Here is a 25,842-nt window from a genome sequence, read left to right as displayed (position 1 = left end):
GTACCCTATTATTGCCTGGTCACTGCTAACTAGTCAAGTGCAACTGGTGTGCAAGTGAATGTTTAACTACAGGCCTCAAAAAAAAAAAAAAAAAAAAAGGTCCCCTGAGTTGTAGTGTTTGCCAGTTTCTGTGGTGTAATTCCTGTTCATTCTCCCACCCCCAGAAACAATTGTGGATGGTTCTTTTCTATATGCTTCTCAAGTAAGCTTATATTCCCATGGCTTCAGTTATCACCTCTGATAGGCTTCCAAATAAGAACAATAGCCTCCACGTAACCTTGTCTCACTTTATCCTGTTGCTAACCTTTGGAGATAGGTATTACTGCTCACATTTTACAGCAACTGAAGTCTGGAGAAGTTGGGTAACTGGCCCAACAGTATATAGTCAGTAAGTGGCAGAGCAGAATTTGAAATCCCTAACTGTCCAAGTTCAAGTCAGTGCTCTTAACCTCAACATCCCAATTCCAGTTCTACATTTCCAGCTACCTGTCAGACATTAATGCTAAAAACAGTCCCGGGCTCCTTGCCCCACTACATCCCCTGACTTTTTCCAGTCACTGAAGTAACTTCAAAGTTATCTTGCATTTATTCATGCAATATTAACTTAACAAATCTTCACTGTGTATTCTAGGTATTGAGAACTTAGCAGTGACCACAAATGAGCAAGACTATGGCGTTTATATTCCAGTAAGAAAAGAGAGACATCAATTAAACAAACATATATCAGATGCCAATAAATAAGTGGAAATAAGCTATGGAAAGAGGGAAATACCCAGTGGTGAGTGGGGACCCTATTTTATAGAACAGTCAGGAAAGGAATCTTTGATGAAGAGTCATTTGAGCAAAGACCTGAAACAGGTAAAGAAGTAAGCCACCCAGATATCATGAGGAAGAACAGAGAACAACAAGTATAATGCAAAGCCCTGGCCAGTTTGAGAGACAGAGAGAAGGTCAGGGTTGCTGTAAGTAAGGAACCAGGGTAAGGACATAAGGCCAGATAAATGTTAGGGGAGCCAGATCACTGAGGGTTTTATGGATTAAGAATCTGGATTATTACTGAATTAGAGGAGAAGCCAACAGCTCTGAGCAGAGGGCTGGCAATGAAATGACTTGTGCTTTAAAAGAATTACTTTGCTGTGAGAATGGACTGCTGAGGGCGAGGGTAGAAGCAGGGAGGCCAGTAAGGAGGCTACTGCAGTACAGACCAATATGATAATAATGAAAGTAGTAGGAAGTGGTAGTTACAGATATATTTTGAAATCCAAGTAATATTTGTTGATGGATTCAATGTGGGAGGTGAGGACAGAAGAGGCATCAATGAACAAGTTTTCTGGCCTGATCAACTAGAAGAATAGATTTGCCCTGTCCATGACAACAGTGTTTTGGGAGCTTCTCATACCCTACGCCTACCAGCCTAGCCCAAGTGTATGTTTTTGTTGAAGTAGATTCAATATAGAAAGCCCACTGTAATCTGGTGTCCAACACAGTGTCACATATACAGGAGCTAAGATGATAAACAAATGTCTTTATTGTCTAAATTAGAAAATGCAAAATAAAATGGTATAAGCCTTAAAAAAGATACTTATATACAATCACATATAAATATTTCTAATAACAATATTAATATTTTTCTCAGATAAAAGATTAGCTTAATAATATTTTCCAAATGAATGTCAATCTGATTTTACTTGAAGTATCAAAAACATTTGCACAAAATGAGAATGAAGAGCAACAGATCTTATACAGATTTAAAGAAATTTTAAGTAGGAATCACTGTATAAAGCAGATTAAAAAAAACCCACTTTAAGAAAAAAATACTTAGGAGGAGACACAAAACAACCATTGGCTCACCATTTTTTAAAAATTTAGTGATTTTGATAAAATCTAAATATGAGGGGCATCTGGGTGGCTCAGTGGGTTAACCCTCTACCTTCAGCCCAGGTCAGGATCCCAGGATCCTGGGATTGAGCCCCACATCATGCTCTCTGCTCAGCCTCTTTCTGCCTGCCTCTCTGCCTACTTGTGATCTCTGGTAAATAAATTAAAAAAACAAAAAACAAAAAACAAAAACTAAATATGATACAAACTGAACTAAGGAAGACTTTCTTTAACAACAGTCAATTTTATTTCTTAAGGTAAATTAAGTCACTGAATAGATATACCTTATTCAAATGTTGTGCTATGTATCCTCTTCCACAACCAACATCCAAAGCAAGGGAAAAATTTCTAAAAAATAGACACAGAAGTTATATTTTGTCTGTAATAACACAGTCTACAGAACAATTACTAAAACTGATTTTTCTTTTTTTTTTTTTTTTTTTTTTTTAAAGATTTTATTTATTTATTTGACAGAGAGAAATCACAAGTAGGCAGAGAGGCAGGCAGAGAGAGAGAGGAGGAAGCAGGCTCCCCGCTGAGCAGAGAGCCCGACGCGGGACTCGATCCCAGGACCCTGAGATCATGACCTGAGCCGAAGGCAGCAGCCTAACCCACTGAGCCACCCAGGCGCCCCTAAAACTGATTTTTCTTAAGTAAAAACATTTTAATGAACACAACTTTCAAAAAGTTACACCATCTGCCTTTTCTGCCTCACCTTATAAGCTGTTTCTACCAGAGAACATATTAAAGGAGCAAGTCTATCTGTTCCAGACATTCACAGGACCTCACAGTCAACTGGCTTCCCATGAGGTTGGTCCATGATGTGGATTCAAAGAACAAATTTAGTGGGGATATTTTAATTTAATTACACAAATAAAGAATGAAAAGAAGCTAATATAAGTTAACATGAAAATATCAGCATAGCTGTCAGGAACGTAATGATCCCTTTTTCTCAAATTTGTCGAGGCAGCAGATAACTTAAAATCATGTAAAATACCGTGAAATACTAATATGTTAAAATAAAAAACAAAACAAAACACCAACTAAATAGTAGCTAACTTTTACTAAAATCATAGCAGGTTTAAAGCAATATGCTAAGGGTTCAAAGTAAGTCAACCCAAGGTCACTCAACTAATAAGCAGTAATCAGAACTTGAATTCAGTTAGTCAGAATCCTGAACCAGAATTTTTTTTTATTAACATATGTAATGTATTATTAGCCCCAGGGGTACAGATCTGCCAATCATCAGTCTTACACAATCCACAGCACTCACCATAGCACATACTCTCCCCAATGTCCATATCTTAGCCACCCTATCCCTCCCTGCCCACCCCCAGCAATCTTCAGTTTGTTTTTTGAGATTAAGAGTCTCTTATGGTCTGTCTCCCTCCCTGTTCCCATCTTGTTTCATTTTTTCCCTCCCTATCTCCCATAACCCCCTCCCTGTCTCTCAAATTCCTCTTATCAGAAAGATCATACAATAGTTGTCTTTCTCTGATTGACTTATTTCACTCGGCATAATACCCTCTAGGTTCCATCCCTGTTGTTGCAAATGGCAGGATTTTGGGGGTTTTGATGGCTGCATAGTATTCCAGTGTGTGTGTGTGTGTGTGTGTGTGTGTGTACCACATCTTCTTTATCCATTCATCTGTTGATGGACATCTAGGTTCTTTCCATAGTTTGGTTATTGTGGACATTGCTGCTATAAACATTCAGGTGCACAGACCTCTTCGGATCACTACATTTGTATCTTTAGGGTAAATACCCAGTGGTGTGATTGCTGGGTCATAGGGTAGCTCTATTTTCAACTTTTTGAGGAACCTCCATACTGTTTTCCAGAGTGGCTGCACCAGCTTGCAATCCCACCAACAGTGTAGAAGGGCTCCCCTTTCTTTGCATCCTCAACAACATCTGTTGTTTTCTGACTGGTTAAGTTTAGCTATTCTGACTGGTGTGAGATGGTATCTCACTGTGCTAAACGAGAATTATTATCTCCCATACTACATTGCCTCCTCTAAGTATATGTTATACAAAACCAGTTCATACATCTAGTTGTAAGCCAAATTCATTGACAAGAAAACTTAAAAGTTTTATCCACTAATAACATTTTTTCTACTGGAACCAAAATTAGGAGTCCTTTTTCAATTTCTGTTAAAAACTTATGTCAAAAATATAGAACACCAGAGAACTGGTGGTGAGAAAGAACCATTTACTTACATAACACCCTCTATCTTGGTTGTGAACACAGGCAGTATGACATGATAAAAGTATATAAGCTTTGGGATCGGAAAGACAAGATTTAGAATTCTGAGCCCGCAATTTACTGGCTCTGTGACCATGGACAAGTGATTTAATCTTACTGAATGTTTCCCCATCTATAAAATGAAAAAGTTACTACCTCCCTCAAGAGAATTTTATGAAATGGTGCATTTAAAGTATCTAGCACAGTACAAATGCTCAACAAAAGTTAGTTATGAGTTATTTTTATCACAGATTATAACACTTCTTTAAAAAGATTTATTTATCCATGAGACAGAGAGTGCGTGCCCGTGTGCAAACAGTGGGGGGACAGGAGGATGCAGATTCCCCATCAAGCAGGAAGCCTAATTCCAGGACCCTGGGATCATGACCTGAGCCAAAGGCAGACACTTAACCTGCTGAGCCACCCAGGAGCCCCCAGTTTATAAAAGTAATTAAATGGATTTCAGATACCACAAAGAAGACACTTAATCTGTGGGGTTAAGTTTTTTTAAGAATCAACAAAAGATCAGTGTGGACAATATAAACTATACTTCATAACAATAGAACATTAGTGCAAGGGCATTTACACTGGTATTTTTTTAGATTGTATTTTTAATAATTTAGTTCTAAAGAGTTAATGTTAGTTTAAAACATGCTTTTAGCCACAATCCCAAGTCTCACTGTAGATCTATGTTTTGCTCAGTACTATGACATAAAAGACTGCAAAATCCATACTAACTTGGAAAATTTATTTCATTTTTATTCAATGGCCTATAATCCAGGCAAATGACTGCAGTACAGAGAGCTAGCTACTTGTTTCTTTTTTTAGATTTTTTATTTATTTATTTATTTGACAGAGAGAAATTACAAGTACACTGAGAGGCAGGCAGAGAGAGAGAGAGAAGGAAGCAGGCTCCCTGCTGAGCAGAGAGCCCAACGCGGGACTCGATCCCAGGACCCTGAGATCATGACCTGAGCCGAAGGCAGCGGCTTAACCCACTGAGCCACCCAGGCGCCCCTACTTGTTTCAAATCCTTAAAATAATGGAACTAATAAAACAGATGAAATGGGGGTGATTATCCGTAACAATGAAGAATTTTTTACCATATGAAATTAATTCATCCCTAAACTCTTTTAAGTAGCAAGAAATCTCTAAAAAATGACTTAGTTTTTGATTTAAAAAAATTCCCCTTTTTATAAACAAATGTAATAAATTCATCCCTTGTTTGTCTAATTTAATGGATGTCTTTAGAAAAAAGAGCACAAAAAAGTGATTTGCTAACATCATAGAACAATCTACAGTAAAGACATTATTTAACTATTATTTATGTGGTTCCTGCCACACATCTATAAACTTGAATTTGTAAAATTTTTGTTATGCCTAATACAGAGCAAAGAATTCATCAAGGTTTTATTTTTTAATAATTTTTTTTTTAATTTGACAGAGAGAGATCACAAGTAGGCAGAGAGAGATAGAGGAGGAAGCAGGCTCCACTCCGAGCAGAGAGCCCGAAGCGGGACTCAATCCCAGGACCCCGAGATCATGACCTGAGCCGAAGGCAGACGCTTAACCCACTGAGCCACCCAGGCACCCATGGTTTTAATACTTCTTCAAAGTGTTCTCAAATCTGCCACTATATAATTGTCAGAGAAACCTACTGCCATTAACAATACTTAAGATAAAATGGCCAAAGTCTCATGTAATAACCCGAGTGGGGAATGAATCTAGGTAGTCTCTTTCCTTCACTTAGCCAAAGATTCTGTTGTTATTGTAGTTAAATTTTTAAAGCTAGGTTTAGTAAATCTTAAAAATTCACAGGCGGTCAATTTTCATCTTCATTTTTGGAGCAATGTTTTCATTACTGGCTTTTAGCCAAATGAAACTGAATCAGTCATTCAGGTTCATAAAGAAGCTATGAGCTGAGCTTCTATTCTTTTTTTTTCCAACAAGGGGAAAAAAAGAACACTTGCTCTTCAGACATAAAAAAGGAGCGATCTGGGGCGCCTGGGTGGCTCAGTCAGTTAAGCATCTGCATTTGGCACAGGTCATGATCTCAGGGTCTTGGGATCAAGCCCCACATCAGTCTCCCTGCTCAGTTGGGAGTCTGCTTCTCCCTTTCCCTGTGCTCCTGTTTTTTTTCTTACTCTCTCTCCCAAATTAAAAAAAAAAAAAAAAAGGGAGAGACTTAAGAGTGATTAAAATCACTAATCCCAGTAATAAATTCCTTCAGATTCTGCCATTCAAAACATTAAGCTCTCAACATTCAATCTCTTAAATCTTCAGTCAAAAGTTAATTGCATTTTATTATGATAGTCATCACATACCTCGCTATGTCATACACACGGTCTGCAATCCGACTTCCAACCTGAAGGATTACAAGCAGCAATGATGTATACAAGTTGAATAGGTTTAACAAAGGAGCAACACTTTTTCAGTATTCAATAATCCACAGGTTACTTATGTTTCTACATATTGTTAAGTACTTCTCACTATCCCACTTTCAATTTGACCACAAATTATATAAATCTGACCATAAATTATAAACAAAATAAATTATACTATCCCAGGAAACAAACTGAAGTGAATTACTTCAGAAGTCCATTTAATGAACCCAAGACTAAATATCCATGAATATGTATGTATACGTTGGCCTTTACATTCTATGTTCTATATAAGATTATAAGGATAAGAAGCAACAGAAGCATAACAGATACATTATTGTCCAGAGATATTAGCATGAAGTATATGAAAGTGAAAAAATATTGTTAGCTAGGGTTTATTACAGATCAATGTATAAATGATCAATTAAAAACTCTATTATTTGAAGACTCATAGGAAATTCTGTGAAACTACTACACAAGTAAGCTGCTTTTCCAAGGAACATGTGCAAATTAGAAAGTCAGTCAGATCTGAAGAACCTGCGCTTCAGGCTATTCTTCCTAGTCCCATCCCAATTTAAAAGAGGCCATAAGGAAAGTGCTTCCTTTTGCCAGGCTAGCTTCATCTGACAGGAGCAAAGATGTGAGAGCCCAAGATTCTTCACATTCCTCTATTCCTTCATAAACACCCCAGAGCTTCTATTAGGACTTGGAAGTTCAGAACATATGTGTACTTGCTTTGGGGGGAAAGAAGGGGAAAGGAAAGAGGTATACCAGAAGTCTTTCCCTGGAGGAGTCTACTTTGTATATCATTCTTATTATGAATAACTTGTTTATTACAAAAAGAACATTCATATACTTCACCTCATTTATTCTAGTCCTACAGATTGATAAGGCCTCAGTCAATTCATAATCTACACACTTTGCTTGGAGAAGAGTGGTTAGAAATATACATCTTCTAAGTATATATCATTATAAGCCCTAAGAACCAACACAGTCAATCACCTGGTCAGGCCAAACTTGTACAGAGTTCTGTCCAAAGGAGCTCAAAAACTGTTTCTTGCTTTGGCTTTTAAGAGTTCACTACACTTAACATCAATTTTAATTCATTCCCAAAGAAACATTCACTTAGGCCTGAAGTTGGAGCTGTGTGTCCAGAGAGTACAAACCCTCAGTTTCTAGTCCACTTGGGCAGAGGAAGAGGTCTTTCAAACGAGTATAAATCAGAGATCTTAATTTATCTTAATTAATTTTCCTAAAACATAAACCAGATCCCATCATCCCACTACTTAAAGACATCCAGGCGCTCAACAGGCTAGGAGTGCCCAGATGGTTCAGTCGGTTAAAAGACTGACTCTTGATATTTGGCTCCAGTAATGATCTCAGGGTTGTGAGATCAAGCCCCAGGGTTGATTTTCCACCCCCTATCCCCAAAACCAAAACCAAAAAACCATTCAACAGGTTCACATTCCTCTAGAGCAGGGCTGACCAACAGAAAAACAATGAGAACAATATATGTCACTTTTAAAAAGTAAAAAGGAACAGGAGAGATTATTTTTCACATATTTTACTTAACACAATATATCAAAACTACCATTTCTTTTTTTAAAAAAATATTTTATTTCTTTGACACAAAGAGGGATCACAAGTAGGCAGAGAGGCAGGCAGAGAGAAAGGGGGAAGCAGGTTACCTGCTAAGCAGAGAGCCCGTTCCGGGGCTTGATCCCAGGACCCTGAGATAATGCCATGAAGTGAGGGCAGAGGCTTAACCCACTGAGCCACCCAAGCGCCCCTCAAAACTACAATTTCAACAGGTAATCAAGATTTTTTAAAAATCTACTAATGAAATATTTTGCATCCTTTTTTCACACTAAGTTACTGAAATCCGGTGCATTTTACAGATGCATTGCATCTCAATTGGACTAGCTATATTTCAAGCACTCAATAGCCACATGTGGCCAGTGATTATCATACTGACTAGGCAGTTCAGCTGGACGAGAAAATCCAAAGTTCCTATCTTCTACTGCCCTAATAACCTGCGCCCTCCCTGACCTCCTCTCCCACTCTCTCCTTCACCGAAGCTTCAGTAGAGACCTCAATAAGGTCCTTTCCGCCTCAGAAACTCTTCTTCCCTTTGCTTAAAGGCTATTCCCTCCAGATCTTAGCTTGCCTAATTCCTCATCATGTCGTCTGCCTGAGCGGCCTTCTCTGACCATCGCAGTCATTATACTACTTCACTTAAGCACCTCACCTTACTTCTTTGGCTGAAATTACATTTCTTGTTCACCGACGCCCACAAGAATGAAATTTCCTGAAGGTAGCGGTCTTATTCTGCCCATGACAGAGGTGTAACTGAAGCAATATTTGCTGTGAGTGAGTGAATGGATGAATGAATAGCAACGTACAAATAACCTCACCCACCCGCTCAGTGATTACGGTAGACGCTCAGATAGGCAGGGCAGCTGCTCAAGGTCATCCGGCGAGATGGGGCGAAGTGGGTTCAGGTGGGGTCGGCTGGGGCCTGGCCGGAGCCCCTCATCCGGCGCCAAAGCTAGGGGCCGTCCTCTCCCACTGCCCCGCGGACTTACCTCCTCTTTCAGGTAGTCAAACTTCATCGGCTCAGGCTGCCGGGCCGCCCAGTTTTTCTGTTTCCTCTTCAAATCCCGATCGAAGATATTTAGGGCTCTCGTCGAGGTGCTGCCTGGGGAAGAAACGCCGGACGCGACCTCCCTGAGGCCGAGGTTCTTTACTGGGACCCCAGCCGCGGGAGATCGCATTCTCAAGACCCAAAGACCACCAAGCCGCAGCATGTCCGGCTGAGACGCCACTTATCGGCGCACTTATCTTGCGCATGCGCCACCGCGGCTCCCGCGCCTGCGCCGAAGATCGCCGCAGAAAGGAAAGGGGAGGTAGTTTGGCCGGCCTCTCTTGCCATCACGGCGAAGCGTCACGCAGAGGATTGTGGGTGTGGGTCGCACGTGAGACTCGGCGAGAACTCGGGGGGAGGTGAGTGGATTTCGATTTCTAGAAGATGGGCTGTGGAGAGTCCCGAACCGGTTTTTGACAGGGTCTTCTTTGGATTCATGAGGGGTTGCGCTCTTTTTCTTTCCCATTCCGGTCTCATTTTTCAGACTTTTTGGTCCTCGCCAGGGTCTTGTCGAGGGGCCTCAGCCCAGTAGCTGTGCCTTGAGGTTTGGGCTTGGAAAGGAGATCGCCGTTCTAGGACCACCCTGGTGTTCTCTGCCTTAGAGGGTTGTTAGAGGGGACAGTGAAGGTGGGCGTCGGAAGGTGAGGTCAGGTCATCCATCTCTGAATATCTAACGTTTATCGAATGCTTTTGTTGTAAACATTTATATGCATTGCCACTCACAGTTGGATGAGATGGTACCTGCCTCGGTCCCTAACTGTTTAGAGGGTTAAATGCTTCATGTATAAGTGCATTATTGAAACCTGTGTGTCTTTTTTTTTTTTTTTATTTATAAAAATTGTTTTCAAATTTAAGTAAAAATTCAAGGCTTGTTTTCAGAACAAAGCACTGCTATTGCTACCCTGCTTGATCAGTTCCTTTTTGTTAATGATAGTCAACGACTCTGGGGATGCCTGGGTGGCTCATCAGTTAAGGGTCTGCCTTCGGCTTCGTCGTGATCCCACGATCCTGGGATCGAATTCCCCATGGGCCCCTAGTTCAGCGGGGAGCGTGCGTCTCCCTCTACCTGCTGCTCTCCTGCTTGTGCGCGGTCTCTCTCTCTCTCTCTGACGAATGGATAGATAATCTTAAAAAAAAAAAAAAAAAATTAGCTCCGCAAAAATCTAATCGAGATGGGGAAAAATACTGATCTCTCTCTCTCTCTCTCCTTCTCTTCTCTCTCTCTCTCTCGAAAAATACTAATCTCTCTCTCTGTCTCCCTCTTCTCTCTCTCTCTCTCTCACACACACACACACAAACACACAGTCTAATATGTTTGGGGAGAATCAGCCCACTTGGGCCTTATAGAATAAATTATAGAGAGAACTGATGTTTGTTAATAACTAGGATAAAAATTTGCCAGGTTTTTGAAGGATGGTAGGAGTTAAAGAGGGAGTTTTGTGAACCGAATCTGAATTGATTTGAGTCTATTTAGTTAGGAGACCAGCCTTGTACAACTAAGGACTGATCAGAGTAGTAGCATGAAGTAAGGACTAACAGGAAGAGTGGGACCAGAATGTGAAGAAACAAATAGGATCAACTGAGGCTTGGGAAACTTTTGATTACGTTAGCTTTTAACTTTTAACAGGTACACAGGTATACAAAAAGAAATGTAGAAATTCCAGGTGAGTGCAGTTGGCTAGTAAGCGTTTGTCTCCCTCTGTAAAGCCCTGGAATTGTGCTTGGTTTTGTTTTAAATTTATTTCTATGCTCTGTAGTCAAAAGAGGATACTCTGATAGTTTTTGCTTTTCTGTATGTGACTCAGAATAAGTTTGGGAAATGAAATTGGATGTGTTACCTTTATTTATATTTAACTTAGACTATATTGTGAATAAGCATTTTTTCCCCTAAGTATCTTTTTAAAACTAATTCTTCATTATCATAATATTTGTTTCACTTCTTAGGATTTGATTTCTTGAAGCATTTGTCCAGTCAGACATTTAAAAATGGCATCCAAACAAGAAATAATGAGTGACCAGCGGTTTAGGAGGGTTACAAAAGATCCAAGATTTTGGGAGATGCCAGAAAAGGACCGAAAAGTCAAAATTGACAAGAGATTTCGAGCAATGTTTCATGACAAAAGGTTCAAGTTGAATTATGCTGTGGATAAAAGAGGACGCCCTATCAACCACAGCACTACAGAGGACTTGAAACGTTTTTATGATCTTTCAGATTCTGATTCAGATCTATCTGATGAAGATGGTAAAGCATTGAACCAAAAGAAGATGAAGAAGAAAAAAACCCAGACTAACAAAATAGAATCAAAAAGTATAGTTGAGGAGAAAAAGAAAGAAACCAAGAAAATTAACCAGAAGGATTCTGGAGATAAAAATGATTTAGATAACTCTGACAAAATCCAGAAAATGAAAAAGTCATGCAAACCTAAGAAGGTAGATTCAAAAACAATTCCCAAGAAAGACACAGACGAATTTACACAAAAAAGGACAAAAGAGAAAAAAAGCATTATTCAGCATAGTACAGACTCATGTCCCAAAGGAAAACTAAGCACAGGCGACTTGGGCCACTCTGAAATTGTGAAATCTCCCAAGGTCAAGCACTCTGAAGCAAGAAGAGAAATGCAGTCAGGTTGGTTGGAAAGAATTATAGGTTCTTTTATATTACATTATTTGTTTTTAGACTGATTTTTTTAAAAAGGCATATATAGCATTTTCATAGTCTAATGGAAATGATCTAACGCTTATTTGGGAGCATAAAGCTGTGAAAGAAAAAAAATGCCACATAATGATTATTTTTTATTTGGTGCTATAATGGCTAGGAGAGAAAAACTTGAGACTAAGCAATGATTTTGATTTGTGGTAGGCACTAGTGAAAGTTATATTCTTCAACCAGATCAAGTGTTATATGTTGTCATGAATAGTAAGAGAAGGTGTGTGTGAAGAGGGCTAGTAGAGTTGTGTATTCATCCATCCTTCATTCATTCAACTACTTTTAGTAACTAATATGTGGCAGGTAGAACGTGAGTAAGATATGGTTCCCCATCTTGGGGCTACTGCTAGCCTGTGCAAATTAGAAAAAGTTATGCCCTTTTGGATACATAGAACTCCTACTAGAGTTCACAGTTTGGTAAGGGACAGCATCTTTGAGTGAAGCGGTAGGTTTATTCCCCGTGAGTAGACACAGCACCTTTACAAGGTGCATAGCTAGTTGAGTGGATTTTATCTTATCTTGATTTCAGCCCTTCATAAGATCCTGTATTGCAAATAAAAGCCTGCTAAACTCTGCAGTGGCACCAGCCAACTGTTTCAATATATAATCAACTTAAATTTTAATGGCATAGTTCACGTTCTATTTTCATACTAATCTGAAGTATAAAATTTGGACGAGCCACATTACAAGTGCTCACTTGCTGCATGTGGCTGCTGGCTATGTACGGGACACCACAGATCTAATGTAGAAGAAATTAGATCTATAATATAATATAAATAACAGTATGTGCCATAAAAAGTGTTTAGCAGAGGGCCATGGGAATTCAGAGGAAGAGGTCACTCTAAGGTATGGTAATCAGAGAAATTCTTAAGGGAAGTACCAATGGGTTTGGAAAAAGTAAATCAAGAGACCAGAGTACTCAATATAGAAAGGACTTTGAGCAAAGATGTGGTTGGATATGTTCAGAAGAGATCAGTATTCCCATTTAATTAGATAATAAGGTCTCTGAAGGAGTAAGTAGGTAATACAACTAGAGATCGTTGTTCGGAACTAAGAAACATCTGTTCTGGTTCATGCTTGCTTGTTTACTGAGCTTGTTAAAATTTGGTGTCACCTCCAGTAGCAAGAAATTTTGAGTGTTGGTTTTGCCTGTTGTTTATGTTGTTAACTGAAAATTGGTATTCAGATGAGCCAAAGCCTGGCCATGGTTACAAGATTCAAGGAAGATAGATATTGGGAAAAAGTCAGAGAAAACTAGACAGGCTGAGATCACATTTGAAAGATAGGAGGTATTAGTTAGGTAGGGGATAGAATTCTAGACAGCAGGGACTAGGAGGTCAGAGTGGGATCTCATTCCTTTTGTAGTGGAACCAGGAGGCAGCAAACTGAGGTATAGGGAGAGGGATAGGAGTTTGGTTACTGAAATTGGAGAATAAGATCAAAATAGGAACAGCAGCAGGGTTTGTTTGATGCTGTTTGTGAGGTAAATTAGTCTAGCATCTTTCAAATTTCACTTGATTTAGGGCACTGGATTAATAAAACATATCCATACACTCATTTGGATTGATTTTACAGAATCTTTTTGCTTTATCTTTTTTATTGAAATTTCTCAGTAAACTTGAGAAATTAGGATAGATTAATCAGGAAACAAGGCTAAAGTGATTTATGTGAGGGTATACAGAGTTAGGCCTGCAGTTCATGTCTTCGAAAAATCTTTCTACTGCATCATGTTGCTTCTAGTCGTTTACATCCATTCCACAATCCAGAAAGGCATTATGTAATAAGTAGGGATAAATGACTTTATATGTACACCATCTTTTGTTCATTATTCATCAGTTACCAGCAACTACTGTGTGCAGAGAGGTGTTTTTTGTTTGTTTGTTTTTTAAGATGTTATTTATTTGAGAGAGAGAGAGATCATGAGCAGGGGGAAGTGGGTAGAAGGAGAAGCAGACTCCCCACTGAGCAGGGAGCCCAATGTGGGACTCCATCACAGGACCGTGGGATCATGACCTGAGCCAAAGGTAGGTGCCAACCTACTGAGCCACCCAGGCACCCCTGCAGAGAGCTTTTAAAATGCTACAAGGTAAAGGTGATGGAAAGAGTGCAATTTGGTATTTTGTGTTGTAAATGTTGATGCCTAGGACTTGCACTCCTAAGAACTTATTTTAAGTAAATGCTTGCACATTTGTGCAAAGAATGTGCATCTTAGGGCTGCCTGGGTGGCTCAGTTGTTAAGCCTCTGCCTTCGTCTCAGGTCATGATCCTGGGGTCCTGGGATCCATCCTGGCACTGGCTCCCTGCTCAGTGGGAAGCCTGCTACTCCCTCTCCCACTCCCCCAGCTTGTATTCCCTCTCACCGTCTCTCTCTTTCTGTCAAGTAAATAAATAAAATCTTTAAAAAAGAAAATTTACACCTTAGCATTGTTTTTAAAATTTAAAAAGTAATATAAATCATTAGGGACTTGATTAAATTGTGATATACCCAAACATGTTTATGATATATAAAGATTTTATTTGTTTATTTGGCAAAAAGATAGAGTACAAGTAGTCAGAGGGAGAGGGAGAAGCAGACTCTCCACTGAGCAAAGAGCCCTCTGCGGGGCTCGATCCCAGGTTGCAGGGATCATGACCTGAGCTGAAGGCAGAGGCTTAACTGATTGAGCCACCCAGGCACCCCTCCCTTTTCCTTTTCCTGAGCTCAATGCATTTTACATAGTTGATGATAAATATTTAGTCAATGAATGACTATTATAAGACTATAGGACCAAGAAAAAAATAAGTTCAAATTTCATTCCAAGTGTTAAGCTTTTAATGTTTTTTTTCTTTTAATTCTGCAAGCAGAGCCTATAAGCAGAAACTTAAGTTCCAATTTAAAGGTGAATAAAATGTGCAAGGTACTGTATAATCAACATATTCACATACCCACAGCAGAATCATATGATTGCTTTTGAAATAGAAAATGAGTTTTTTCAGAGTTATGTGTATAAAAAAATCCAACTTAAGTAAAAATAGTCTTTTACTTTTCATATATCGCTAACCATAGTTAGTTACTAAGTTCAAGATTTAGCAGAAAACTTACTATTTTGCTCTGCGTATGTGATCGCATCCACAACACAACTTATATTCTTCCTGGATTTGAGGTCAAAATTAGTTGGATTCAATTTAATTGTGTCTACATTTTCTTAATTTCTCCCTCCTTTAATCTTTTTTGCAGTGATTCCTCTAATAATGGCAAGAGACAGTGACGGTTATGAAAGCTCTGCAGGTGGTAAGATGGTTGACAAAGATGCTCTGGAGGAAGATTCAGAAAGTGCTAGTGAAATAGGTGATGAGGAATCTGAAGATGGAATTACACGCACTGGTAGAGCTTCAGCTGATGATGATGATGATGATGAAAATGAAAGTGATGAGGAAGATGAAGATGAGGAGAGTGACAATGATGATGAAAGTGACAGTGGCCCTGATCTTGCAAGGGGTAAAGGAAATATAGAAACTAGTTCTGAAGATGAAGAAGATATGGCAGATTTACTGCCAGAGGACTCTGGTTTTGAGCATGCTTGGAGAGAATTAGATAAAGATGCTCCTCGGGCTGATGAGGTGAACTTCTGAATAAATAAGATTATTTGTGAAAAGCATAGTTAAAGTCACTTTTGTAGATGGTAGAATTGCTGTCATTAAACTGAGTTGGAAAACGTTTTTAGTAAATAATAATCTTAATGATTGTTCTGATTGAAACTTTTTGGTACAAAAAAACTTCTTGATATGGATTGTAGCTATATAAATTAGATGTTTGTCCAAGCAAATAGGGATTAGTTAAAGAAATAATTAAAGGTCACATGAAATTTTTGAGATTTTATTATGTGACAGACAGTGAGAGGGAACACAATCAGGGAGAGTGGGAGAGGGAAAAGCAGGCTTCCTGCTGAGCAAGGAGCCTGATGGTGGGACTTGATCCCAGGACCCTGGGATCTTGAACCAAAGGTAGACCCCTAATGACTGACACTCAGGCACCCCAGGTCACATGAAATTTTTAGAAGATATTTACTGTAGCTGGTAGTTTATATTTCAGTTCCTACTGCACTGTTAGAAACGCTTTAGGGTAATATACTCAATCTCCATACTAATGCACGGGTAGCAAAATAGCTTAACAAACTTGGGTGTTAAAAAGTAAACTGATTGGGATACCCAGGTGGCCCAGTTGGTTAAGCTTCTGCCTTCTGCTCAAGTCATGATCCCAGGGTCCTGTGATTGGGTCCCATGTCGGGCTCCCTGCCCAGTGAGGAGCTTGTTTCTCCTTCTACCTGCCACTTCCCTGCTTGTACTCTCTCTCTCTGGCAAATGAACAAATACATAAAATTAAAAAAAAAAAAAAAAAAGTCAGCTGATTATCAAGTTCTGATTCAAGAACAAAGAACTGGGTAAGAGAGAGTGCTTATCTATCTGTTGACATTTTTACCATTGTCTGACTCAGGCGAAGTTTAACATATTGAAACGACTTAGGTAAATACTGTATTTTCAGATTTCAGAATTTGGGGGAAAGAAGACATTTTTTTATATATTTTGCAAGTGATGGGAATGATAGAGATTATGTAATATTTAATTTTTCTCATTTCTTAGGTTACACGTCGATTAGCAGTTTGCAACATGGACTGGGACAGATTAAAGGCAAAAGATTTGCTAGCTCTGTTCAATTCATTTAAACCTAAAGGGGGTGTTATATTTTCTGTAAAGGTGAGAATTGATTTCATTTTGAAATATTTCTAAACATTTTTAAGTTTAATCTTTTTTTAAGTCATAGTTTTCCTTTTAAGGAAAAATAATCTGGCAGTCGTCTGGTATAGTTAGGCACAAAACTTGTAGAATAGATGTAAAAGTTAGGAAGAGATAAAATTATTGCTCTCGATACGTTATACGATTGTATGTATTTTAAAAATCTAAAGAATACAATTGAAAAGCTATTATAAGGCTCAATAAAGGGACAAGTAAAATAAATATTTTTTAAATTGCATTCTTCAATTCTTAACCAATTAAGAATAATCTATTTTTGCTAGCAGCAGAAATGTAAAATTCTTGGGAATTACCTTAAATATATATAATATATATGAAGTAAAATATAACACTGGATAAATTTGAAAAATTTAAGTAATTGTTGAGATACCATATTTCTGGAGAGCAAGCCTAGTGATTAAGAATCTAGGTTTTTCAGTATGACAGACCCGCATTCAAATCTTGACCCTGATACATGCCATGTGATCTTGGGCATTTTATTAATTTCTCAGATGTGTTCTCTCACCTGACAAGCGGATGTAATAATAGTATTTCCTAGGGTAGTTGTAAGAATGAAATGAAAAGAAGCTCACATTAAGTATTTAGTTACAATCTCAGTTCAGATCAAAGAAAAAGGATACCAGTAATCATCTAGAAGAATAAATAAGTGAGAATGACTAATAAATTTTTAGGAAAACATACCAGTATAAAAGGATTTTCTCTGTGAGGTACAACATGTGAACATTTTATATTACTACAAGAGTTAACAGTTTGGTTAAAAATGGAAAGACAAATTGATGGAATGAAATAGGTAAATAGAAAAATTCATATTATAATACAGGCCAAAGTAAGCTTGAATTGGGACAAATGAGTGAGTCTTTGTATAAAGAGCTTAGTTCAGATCTTCACCTCATCATAGTCCAAAATATACTCCAGATAAAGTAAGAAAAAAAAAGTTAAACCATAGAAACAGAATAAAATAGGATTGTGTTTCTGTTAAATCTTGTGTTTCAGAAAATGCATGGTAAGAATTTCTAGACTTAGAAAAACAGAATCAGCAGATGCGACTACATATGTATTTAAAACTTCTACATCAAAACCTATTACCACTCAAATTAGTAAGGAAAACTCAAATCCCCTATTTAATAAATGCATATTGCAGAGAACTCAGAAAAGCATGTATTGGTTAGCAAAAATATATTAAGCCCAGTAATGTCAAAATAAGACAAATTAATACAGTTTTATTTTTTCTCAAAAGTAGCCAACATACAAAAATTATCAAATCCCAGTGAGGGTGAATTCTTTTTCTTTTACCAAGACCCTCTAAACTGTGTGGTAAGATTACTATCAGTTCTTTTCTATTTAAAGTATTTCTTAAAAGAAGGCATTGGATAAATGATATGACTTAAGAGAGAAAACAAAATTGTTTTTCTTTATGTTTTATATACTTCCTTAATCATTTTTGTTTATTTTATGCCAACTATTTAACCTAGTCATTTGTGTGTGTGTGTGTGTGTGTGTGTTTGTGTACGTACTTTAAGTTCCTTGAGCACTTAGAGTCTTCTTTTGCTTTTCTTAATTTTTCATTTGGATCCCAGGACCATCTTGTTCTAGTTGACATATGGAGGAGATAAATCTGTTTTTGTTCTCAAGCTCCATATCTGTTACTCTCTAGCGAAAACTATTTTTAAGGAGATTCCTCAGGGTGTTTTAGCTTCCTGTAGTAGGTTTGGAAGTGAGTCATCCTTGCTGTTTTCATCGAGTTCGCTTGTAACTCTCAGAATTCCTGACCTTGACAGGTTTGGATGTTTTAAGATAAGTAAAGTATAAATTACATTGATCTTATTTTTTGTGTGTCTAGATATATCCTTCGGAGTTCGGAAAGGAGAGGATGAAGGAAGAGCAAGTTCAAGGACCAGTAGAGTTATTAAGTATTCCTGAAGATGCTCCTGAAAAGGATTGGTATTAACCTTTTACAGAAAATAAAACTAAATCTAAATTCATGTCACTAACTCAGAATTCTGGTCACTTTAATGGGACTAAAGTATATGTTGTGCCTGCCTTTTATAATTTAAAACAAGTTGCAAGCAGATTAAAGTCTATCAGAAGTGGCACACTATTTCAACAACCTTTTGTGTGTATATTCATATTTCTATATTCACCAAAACAATTATTGAAATTTTGAAAAACATTTCATGATTAGACTGATTTAAGGTTCTCAACCTCTTTGCTCTTAGTAAGTTTTGCTGTTTTCCTGGAATAAGTTTTTATCATCGTAATGTATAGAAAAAAATTTAAGGTAGTTTTTAAACCACTAGGTGGAGCTATTTGTGCACGTAATAAAAATGGTAGTTAAATAGATGAGTGGCAGAACAGCCAATGAAGACCCTCAAGGAGAATGTTGTAGTTCAATGAAATTAAACTTATAACCATTTAGACTTGAAAACACATAAATATGGAGTAAAAATTTTCAAGATTAGGAATTTCTTTGTACTTAGACCTAATGTTTTCCTATCATATTTTATAATACAGTGATCTTGTTCAGGAGTTTTACTTGAGAGACTATAGGTGGTAGCAAAACAAAAAAGACTATTCAAGAATTAAAATTAAGAGTAAGCATATGTGATTCTCACATGCTCCTTTTCTGGATACTAAGTTTCAATCAAAATATTATCAGAATAATAAATTGATCTTAAATATCTAATGCCTATAAAGGTAGAATTGAAGGAAAGATGGATTGGGATGAAGGCCAGGTTGTAATGTGTTTTTCTTGAAGTAATCACATTTATTTTTTAAAGGAAGGTAGGTATTTGTGTTCCTGAATAAGTAAGCTTAATGAGTTTTCTACCTTTTAGGACTTCTAGAGAAAAATTGAGAGATTATCAATTCAAACGACTCAAATACTATTATGCAGTAGTAGACTGTGATTCTCCTGAAACAGCTGGTAAAATTTATGAGGATTGTGATGGCCTGGAATTCGAAAGTAGTTGTTCATTCATAGATTTAAGGTAATCCAGTATGTGTCTTGCCAATTTTATCTTGTGTCATAATATTATTGTAGGAAGTAGGATATTAGATTGGTAGTATTTTCTGTTGTTCCATATTGTAAGAGGATTTTTTTGCTTTAGGTGAACTCTGTCCTATGGAACATCACTCTCTTAACAAAGAAAACTAAAATGAGAAAATTTTAAAGTGTTGTGTGTGAGTTACTCCACATTTATATCCTAAATTTCCAATATATTGGCAATGTTTTTAGGATAATGGCTTATATGCGGTGATATTTCTTTGCAACCCTCTTTTAGAACTAGGAGCCAGGTGAATTAACTCTGAAAAAAGGCACCAAGGCGGGGCAAAGGCATTTCCTAATAAACTGGTTCCTCTAGAACTCTGCTAATATAATAGTTACTAGTCATATCTATTTAGTTAAAATTTTAAAAAATTTTAAATTTATTTATTTGCTTCATCACTAGACACATTTGAAGTACTTACTGGCCATATGTTGGACAGAGCAGATACAGGACATTGCTATCATCACAGAAAGTTCCATTGGATGGTGCTGCTCTAAATGCTCAGTGAAAGGATGGTGTTACTGGCTTTCTCTTCAGACTTGGGCATTATTTTCGCCCTATGTGCAGGTTTCACTGGCCCAAAGCTGAAAAACCTTAAATGGTGGTAAATGTCAGTTCTGAGGAAACGGGAATCTGAACTACTATAACATTTTTTCATTAGCCTAGTGTTTTTGAGCTCAGTAAATCATTCTCCTGTGACACTTGGAGAAATCAGTTCTTTGTTTCCAGGTTTGTGAGAGGCTTTGTTCTAAAAATGAAATATTTCTGAAAAAAAAATGCATCATTTCATAGTCCCTGGCTTTCATATTTCAAAGGCATTTGGACTGGTATAAAAATACAAATAAAAGTTTTTGAATTGATAATTTAAGGTAAGATTTTAGTACATTGGCCTTTATAACAAGAAGGGCTTATCTCATCAGACAAGTGTTTCTTTCTCTTCTTTTAACAATTTCAATAGGAGGTGCTTGTTTTGAGTGTTTAAATAGTAGGTACCAAACATTTGTTAGAATGTCAAACTCCTTGGGTTTCGTGAATTCATGTTAACATGTTCTTTTCAGAATCATTTTGTTCTGTTTCCTTTTTGGAATAAGGATAGAATAAGGATAGTTAGAATAAGCTCTGGCAGGCCTAGAAAATAAGATCAATGAGCATGGAAAAAAATCGCATTCCCTGTTTTATTTTGTTAAACATAATATCAGAAAAGAAAGTTGAGTTTTCTGCTACCATCCAATTATCTAGAAACTTTGTTTCATCTCCCCCAAAATATAAATGCATGCATATTAATAACACTTAAAAATATTGATTTCAGATTTTCTTCTTCTAGTCTTTGTAAAAGTATTGCTGGAGAAGGATATTTTGTAAACCTAATGAGCCTTAATTACCTGTTTCTTTCCCCTAGAATAATTTTTGGTGGATAATGGAGCATATGCCTTTTGTGTGTATGGAACCAAAATCTCCTTATATAAATTACAAAACCTAATATATTAACCATAGGGTTTTTCACCCTATGTTTTAGCCTGATGCCTAAGCATTGTCAGACAATTACAGTGGTTAATTTACGTCTAACAGCTAATTACTTGTGAAAATAATTACAAATTATCTTTGAAAGATAAGATTTTGAGGATTTTTTAGTCATAAAGAATCAACCTTAAACGTTTTTCTTATTTTCAATGACACCTTATGTGTCTGATACTTTACATTTAGAACACTTATCTACTACTAATTCTATTTGATATTCAGTGTATCATATAGCAAATGAAGACTGTGCAGGAGTCTAGGTCTTTTTGAAACATGAGGGACCCATGTGCGTTTGCACCTGACTCATATTAACTGACTCCCAGCACAGGGCTTCTGCCCACAGATTTCACTCAAATTTAGTGGAATTAGAGATTCATAGTTCATGAATTTCAGAAATTTTGTGCCAAGGTTATTTGTAACATAGTTTGCCCCATCTACATATGTGTTCTATAGAAACTTACGGTATGCATATATAAACTATAACTAATTAGAAGAGAACCTAAACTCTGGTTGTTTATCACTACAGCATATGTTTAAATAAATTTATTTTTTCTTTGCTTCTTAGGTTTATACCAGATGATACTACTTTTGATGATGAGCCCAAGGACGTAGCCTCAGAAGTGGATTTAACAGCATATAAACCAAAATATTTCACATCTGCTGCAATGGGAACATCAACGGTATCTCTTAACTTTTAAAAATATATAGCTGGACTCTTGCTTTCAAAAAAGAATTTGTGTATTATTTACTTACAGCATCTTCAGAAATGGGAGGTATTCAAAATTTTAATGCACAAATACAAATAGAAGTGAGACACAAGAATATTTGCATTTTTATCTACCACATCTGTTTGAACCTATTTTCAGATTTTTGTTATCCTTTTAAGCTTGAGTCAAAACCTGCAAATGTTTCTTTTTTCCTCTCTCTTTCCCATATATTCTTATTCAGTTAAATTCTTTAATAAGTAATATGTCAGTTATTAGTATCCTGAGGAGGGAGAAGGAGGTAACAAATAACCTCAAATCACAGTTAAAACCAGTGGAAATTTTAAATAGGAACACATTTTTTTCTGCAGATACGATCTAAAATTATAAAAAACAATTGAAGTAGAATAATTCAGGACTATTAGATATCACATTATTGCTTAGTAATGAAAAGCCAGAAGATTTCTTTTGAATTAATTTGTTACTTAGCTGCCTACCTTCTCTTCTCCTTTTCCCCACCCCCACCATAAACCTTCTGCTCACGGATAGATTCTGCAGGAACCACACAGGTTTCCCATTGCTTTTTCTGTGACAGACCACTGTGCTCTTCTGAGAATAGGCTGGTGGTAGAGAAAGCTACCATATCTGTCACCTGCATACTATGTTGGGTACTGTTTGGCCTTGTTTAGTTACTGAGTATGGGAAAACCCCACTGTTATGCAATAAATGACGTTTAAAAGCTTCAGTAACATAAAATATAGGGCCAGGTTATTTTCAAGACTGAAAAATGACCGAGGCAAGTCTGTCCAGACAGCCATTCTGGAATTCTAGGGTTTGGCCATACCAACCACATATAGACATCCAATTCCAGCAGCAGTTTTATGGTTATCACTCTGACAAATTATCAGAATAGAGATAATATGACTGACTAATCAGAACTTCTAAGGTAATGACAGCTGTCTTAAAGATTCCCTTTGTTAATTGGTGCCCATTTTGTTGTCCTTATCTGAGGAGATTAGACTGAGGGAAAAAAAAAAACAAGGGTAGGGGACCTACCCTGTGATGAAGCTAAAACTTCTGACAAGACCCTGTCTGAGAATGGGGGCAGCATGGAGGACAGGAGCCAAACCAGTCATGCTATAGATGAATTTCTGTGTCATGAGGGTTTGCCGTACTTCCAACCAGTACATGCCTTTCTTATCAGTGGCTCTTAATCTTTTTTGGAAAAGGGACCCTACTGAAATTCTGTTGAAAGCTTTATGAATGGATTTCGTGTAGTTTGTAGACCTCCTGAAAAACTTAGAATTCCAGGTGAAAAACATGTTTTTGTTGATTCATAATGTTAACTTTTTCACTGTGCATTTTATTTCTTTTCCCTACAATTAGTTGAATTTTTACTCCTAATATTAGAATAGCTTGCATATAGCAGAGAGTTAGGAAGGAAAAGGTACAGGTTAATGGATATGGTTCCTCTTTCATAAGTAAAATACTTTGTTATGCGTGTCATTAATTATTTGTTTTAGCATGTCTTTTTTAGCTTACATCCACAGTAGTGGTAAATATTCTGTGAGTAAGAGTTACTGACACTTCTGTTTTTATGTTTGTTTTATTGGTGAAAGGTGGAGATCACGTGGGATGAGACTGATCATGAAAGAATTACAACACTCAACAGGAAGTTTAAAAAGGAAGAGCTTTTGGACATGGATTTTCAAGCCTACTTAGCTTCCTCTAGTGAGGATGAAGAAGAGATAGAAGAGGAGCTACAGGGTACTTAGTAATCTTTTGATATTTTACATTTGTAAGCATTTAGACTGTGCCTAATCTAGACTTGCTTTCAAAAAAGAATTTGTGTATTATTTACTTATAGCATCTTATAAATATGGAAATATGTCTTTGGTGGTAGTTTAAAAGGGAGGGTCAAGCTAATTCTTAAGCTGTCTGCAAAGCATACTTCCATGTATACCTGCAGATAGTATTTGAAATTTTTTATTTAGAGGTATTTTTTTAGCCTGGATTTCTTTAACTATGAACATTTTGTTTAAAACTGTACCAAACAAAAAAAACCTGGCCTTTTACATTTGTCCTAATTCATATAGTTTTGCAGTCTCTTAACAAACTAGTAAAATGCACTATTACCCCTCCTTCTTTTTCTTTTTTTTTTTTAACTAAGTGCTTCTTTTGGATTGACAGATAATTTTTTTTTATGATTTATTTATTTATTTTAGATAGAGTACACAAGTGGGAGGGACAGAGGGAGAGGGAGAGAGAATCCCAAGCAGACTTATCATAGGCCTGAGATCATGACCTGAGCCAAAACTGAGAGCTGGATCCTTAACAAACTGTGCCACTCAGGTGCCCCAGTTGATTGAATATTTTTATATTCATTTCTCTTCGAGTAGTTTAGAGGGTAAACTGTTTCTGTCCATTTAGTGATTATCCTAGAAATTGTGACTTGCGTTTTTAATTTGTTAAGAAATTTTGTAATTAATATTTTTACCCTCCTAAATAATACAGGGAATCTTAAAACAACTCTCATCCTATCCTATGTATTGTAATTCTGGTTTTTTGTAAGTCCTATGAGCTGTTAATATTTAAATTGGCCTTATTTCCATTTACCCACATTTCTTCTACTTTCTTAAATCTCACACTTATATCTAGGATCATTTTCATTCTACCTTATGTATATCCTTGATAAGTTCTGGTAGTATTTGCTGGTGTCAAACTCTCTTGAGTTTTAGTATAAAAATATCCTTATTTTGCTTTCATTTGTGAAAGATACTTCCACACGCAAAAAAATTATAGGTAGGAAGTCCTCTCCATCCCCACACTGATGATAATATCCTACAGACTTGTAGTTTCACTGTGTTTTTGAGAAGTTGGTTGTCTTTTTTTCAGGCTTTGAAGATTATCTGAATTTTCTTTTTTCTTTTGACTGCATTTAAATTTTTTTTTGGTCTTTCTGCAGTTTTACTACGATAGATTTCTTTTTATTTGTGTGCTTGGGGGCTGTTGGGTTTCTTGCATTTGTGTCATGGCATCTTTCATCAGTTTTGGAATTTTCTCAGTCATTATCTAATTACATATTTCTTCTAACCTGTCCTGGGATTCCAAGTAAGTATATATATTATTTCTTTCCAGTATGACTTCCATCTTGCTACTGTCACAGATTTCTTAATCTGTTGTCTCTCCGCTGTGTTCTGGATATTTTCTTTTGACCTATCTTTCAGTTCATTAATTTGCTTTTCAGCAGTGTTAAATCTGTTGATAGACCTATCCATTGAGTTCCTAATTTTGGTTATTATATTCTTCCTTTTTGTTAAGTCCTGTTTGGCTATTTTTCAAATCAGCAATAACACTTTTTATAATTTTTTATTCATGCAGATATTTTCAATCCTTATCTCTGTAAATGGTATAAGCATGTTTTTGTAGTCCATGTGTGATAATTTCAGTATTTTAAGTCTTTTGGGGTTCATTTTTTGTTACTTTACAAGATATTTCTCCTTTGTTTATTTGTATACATGGTTAACTTTTTGTGCTAATTTGATAGTTGAGATGAATATCTGATCAGACAGAACTTTCATTTACTCTGGTCATTCTAGGACTACATTACTCCAAAGGTTTAAGGCTTCAGGTTCCTGGGACTTTGTGGGTGATGCAAGTCTTCATGAAGGCTGGTTTATTTCTGGTTGGCTTCTACCCTAATTGTTCATCCTTCTGGGTCCTTGCTTAAGGTGGACATAGTAGTTGTCTTCTCTTTTCTGATAACATTTGTCCTCTTGGCCCTGCCAGGCTGCCAAAACTAGTTTAGTTTTATAGTTTTTACAGTTTTTAGTTTTATAGCTGTTTCTTCTGTGGATCAGTAAATGTTCTCAGGAAAAAAATAAATATTGAATATAGGATCAACTCCCTGGTACTCCCTTCTTGATTTTG

The 25,842-nt window shown here is 36.8% G+C and overlaps 2 protein-coding genes across 13 annotated transcripts in view; one reads left to right on the top strand and one right to left on the bottom strand.

The window, feature by feature from the left end:
* Nucleotides 1–9,380, bottom strand: part of NDUFAF5 (NADH:ubiquinone oxidoreductase complex assembly factor 5) — a 29,536-nt gene extending 20,156 nt beyond the window's left edge. For 6 of the 11 annotated variants that reach the window (XR_009344686.1, XR_009344684.1, XR_009344685.1 and 3 more), the window contains exons 1-3: nucleotides 9,087–9,379; nucleotides 6,445–6,485; nucleotides 2,163–2,226 (exon numbers count right to left, since the gene is read on the bottom strand). Coding sequence is in view for 5 of the 11 variants with exons in the window: in XM_059134064.1 (XP_058990047.1) it covers nucleotides 2,163–2,226; nucleotides 6,445–6,485; nucleotides 9,087–9,308 (327 nt within the window). In the remaining 6 variants the exon portion in view is untranslated. Of the gene's footprint in view, nucleotides 1–2,162; nucleotides 2,227–6,444; nucleotides 6,486–9,086 lie in introns of those variants that run through there. The other 5 variants (XR_009344683.1, XM_059134061.1, XM_059134062.1 and 2 more) reach the window with 3 other exon arrangements.
* Nucleotides 9,381–9,402: 22 nt separating this feature from the next.
* The window catches only part of ESF1 (ESF1 nucleolar pre-rRNA processing protein homolog), a 62,163-nt gene continuing 45,723 nt past the window's right edge, over nucleotides 9,403–25,842 (top strand). The window contains exons 1-8 of one of the 2 annotated variants that reach the window (XM_059134059.1): nucleotides 9,403–9,504; nucleotides 11,090–11,771; nucleotides 15,070–15,452; nucleotides 16,473–16,586; nucleotides 18,484–18,584; nucleotides 19,478–19,630; nucleotides 21,774–21,888; nucleotides 23,532–23,679. In XM_059134059.1, coding sequence (XP_058990042.1) covers nucleotides 11,132–11,771; nucleotides 15,070–15,452; nucleotides 16,473–16,586; nucleotides 18,484–18,584; nucleotides 19,478–19,630; nucleotides 21,774–21,888; nucleotides 23,532–23,679 — 1,654 coding nt within the window. In that variant the 5' untranslated portion in view covers nucleotides 9,403–9,504; nucleotides 11,090–11,131. Of the gene's footprint in view, nucleotides 9,505–10,605; nucleotides 10,810–11,089; nucleotides 11,772–15,069; nucleotides 15,453–16,472; nucleotides 16,587–18,483; nucleotides 18,585–19,477; nucleotides 19,631–21,773; nucleotides 21,889–23,531; nucleotides 23,680–25,842 lie in introns of those variants that run through there. The other variant, XM_059134060.1, reaches the window with a different exon arrangement.

Source organism: Mustela lutreola, chromosome 9, assembly GCF_030435805.1.
Source record: "Mustela lutreola isolate mMusLut2 chromosome 9, mMusLut2.pri, whole genome shotgun sequence".
NCBI classification, from domain to species: Eukaryota; Metazoa; Chordata; class Mammalia; order Carnivora; family Mustelidae; genus Mustela; species Mustela lutreola.
This window is presented reverse-complemented; position numbering and strand designations above follow the sequence as displayed.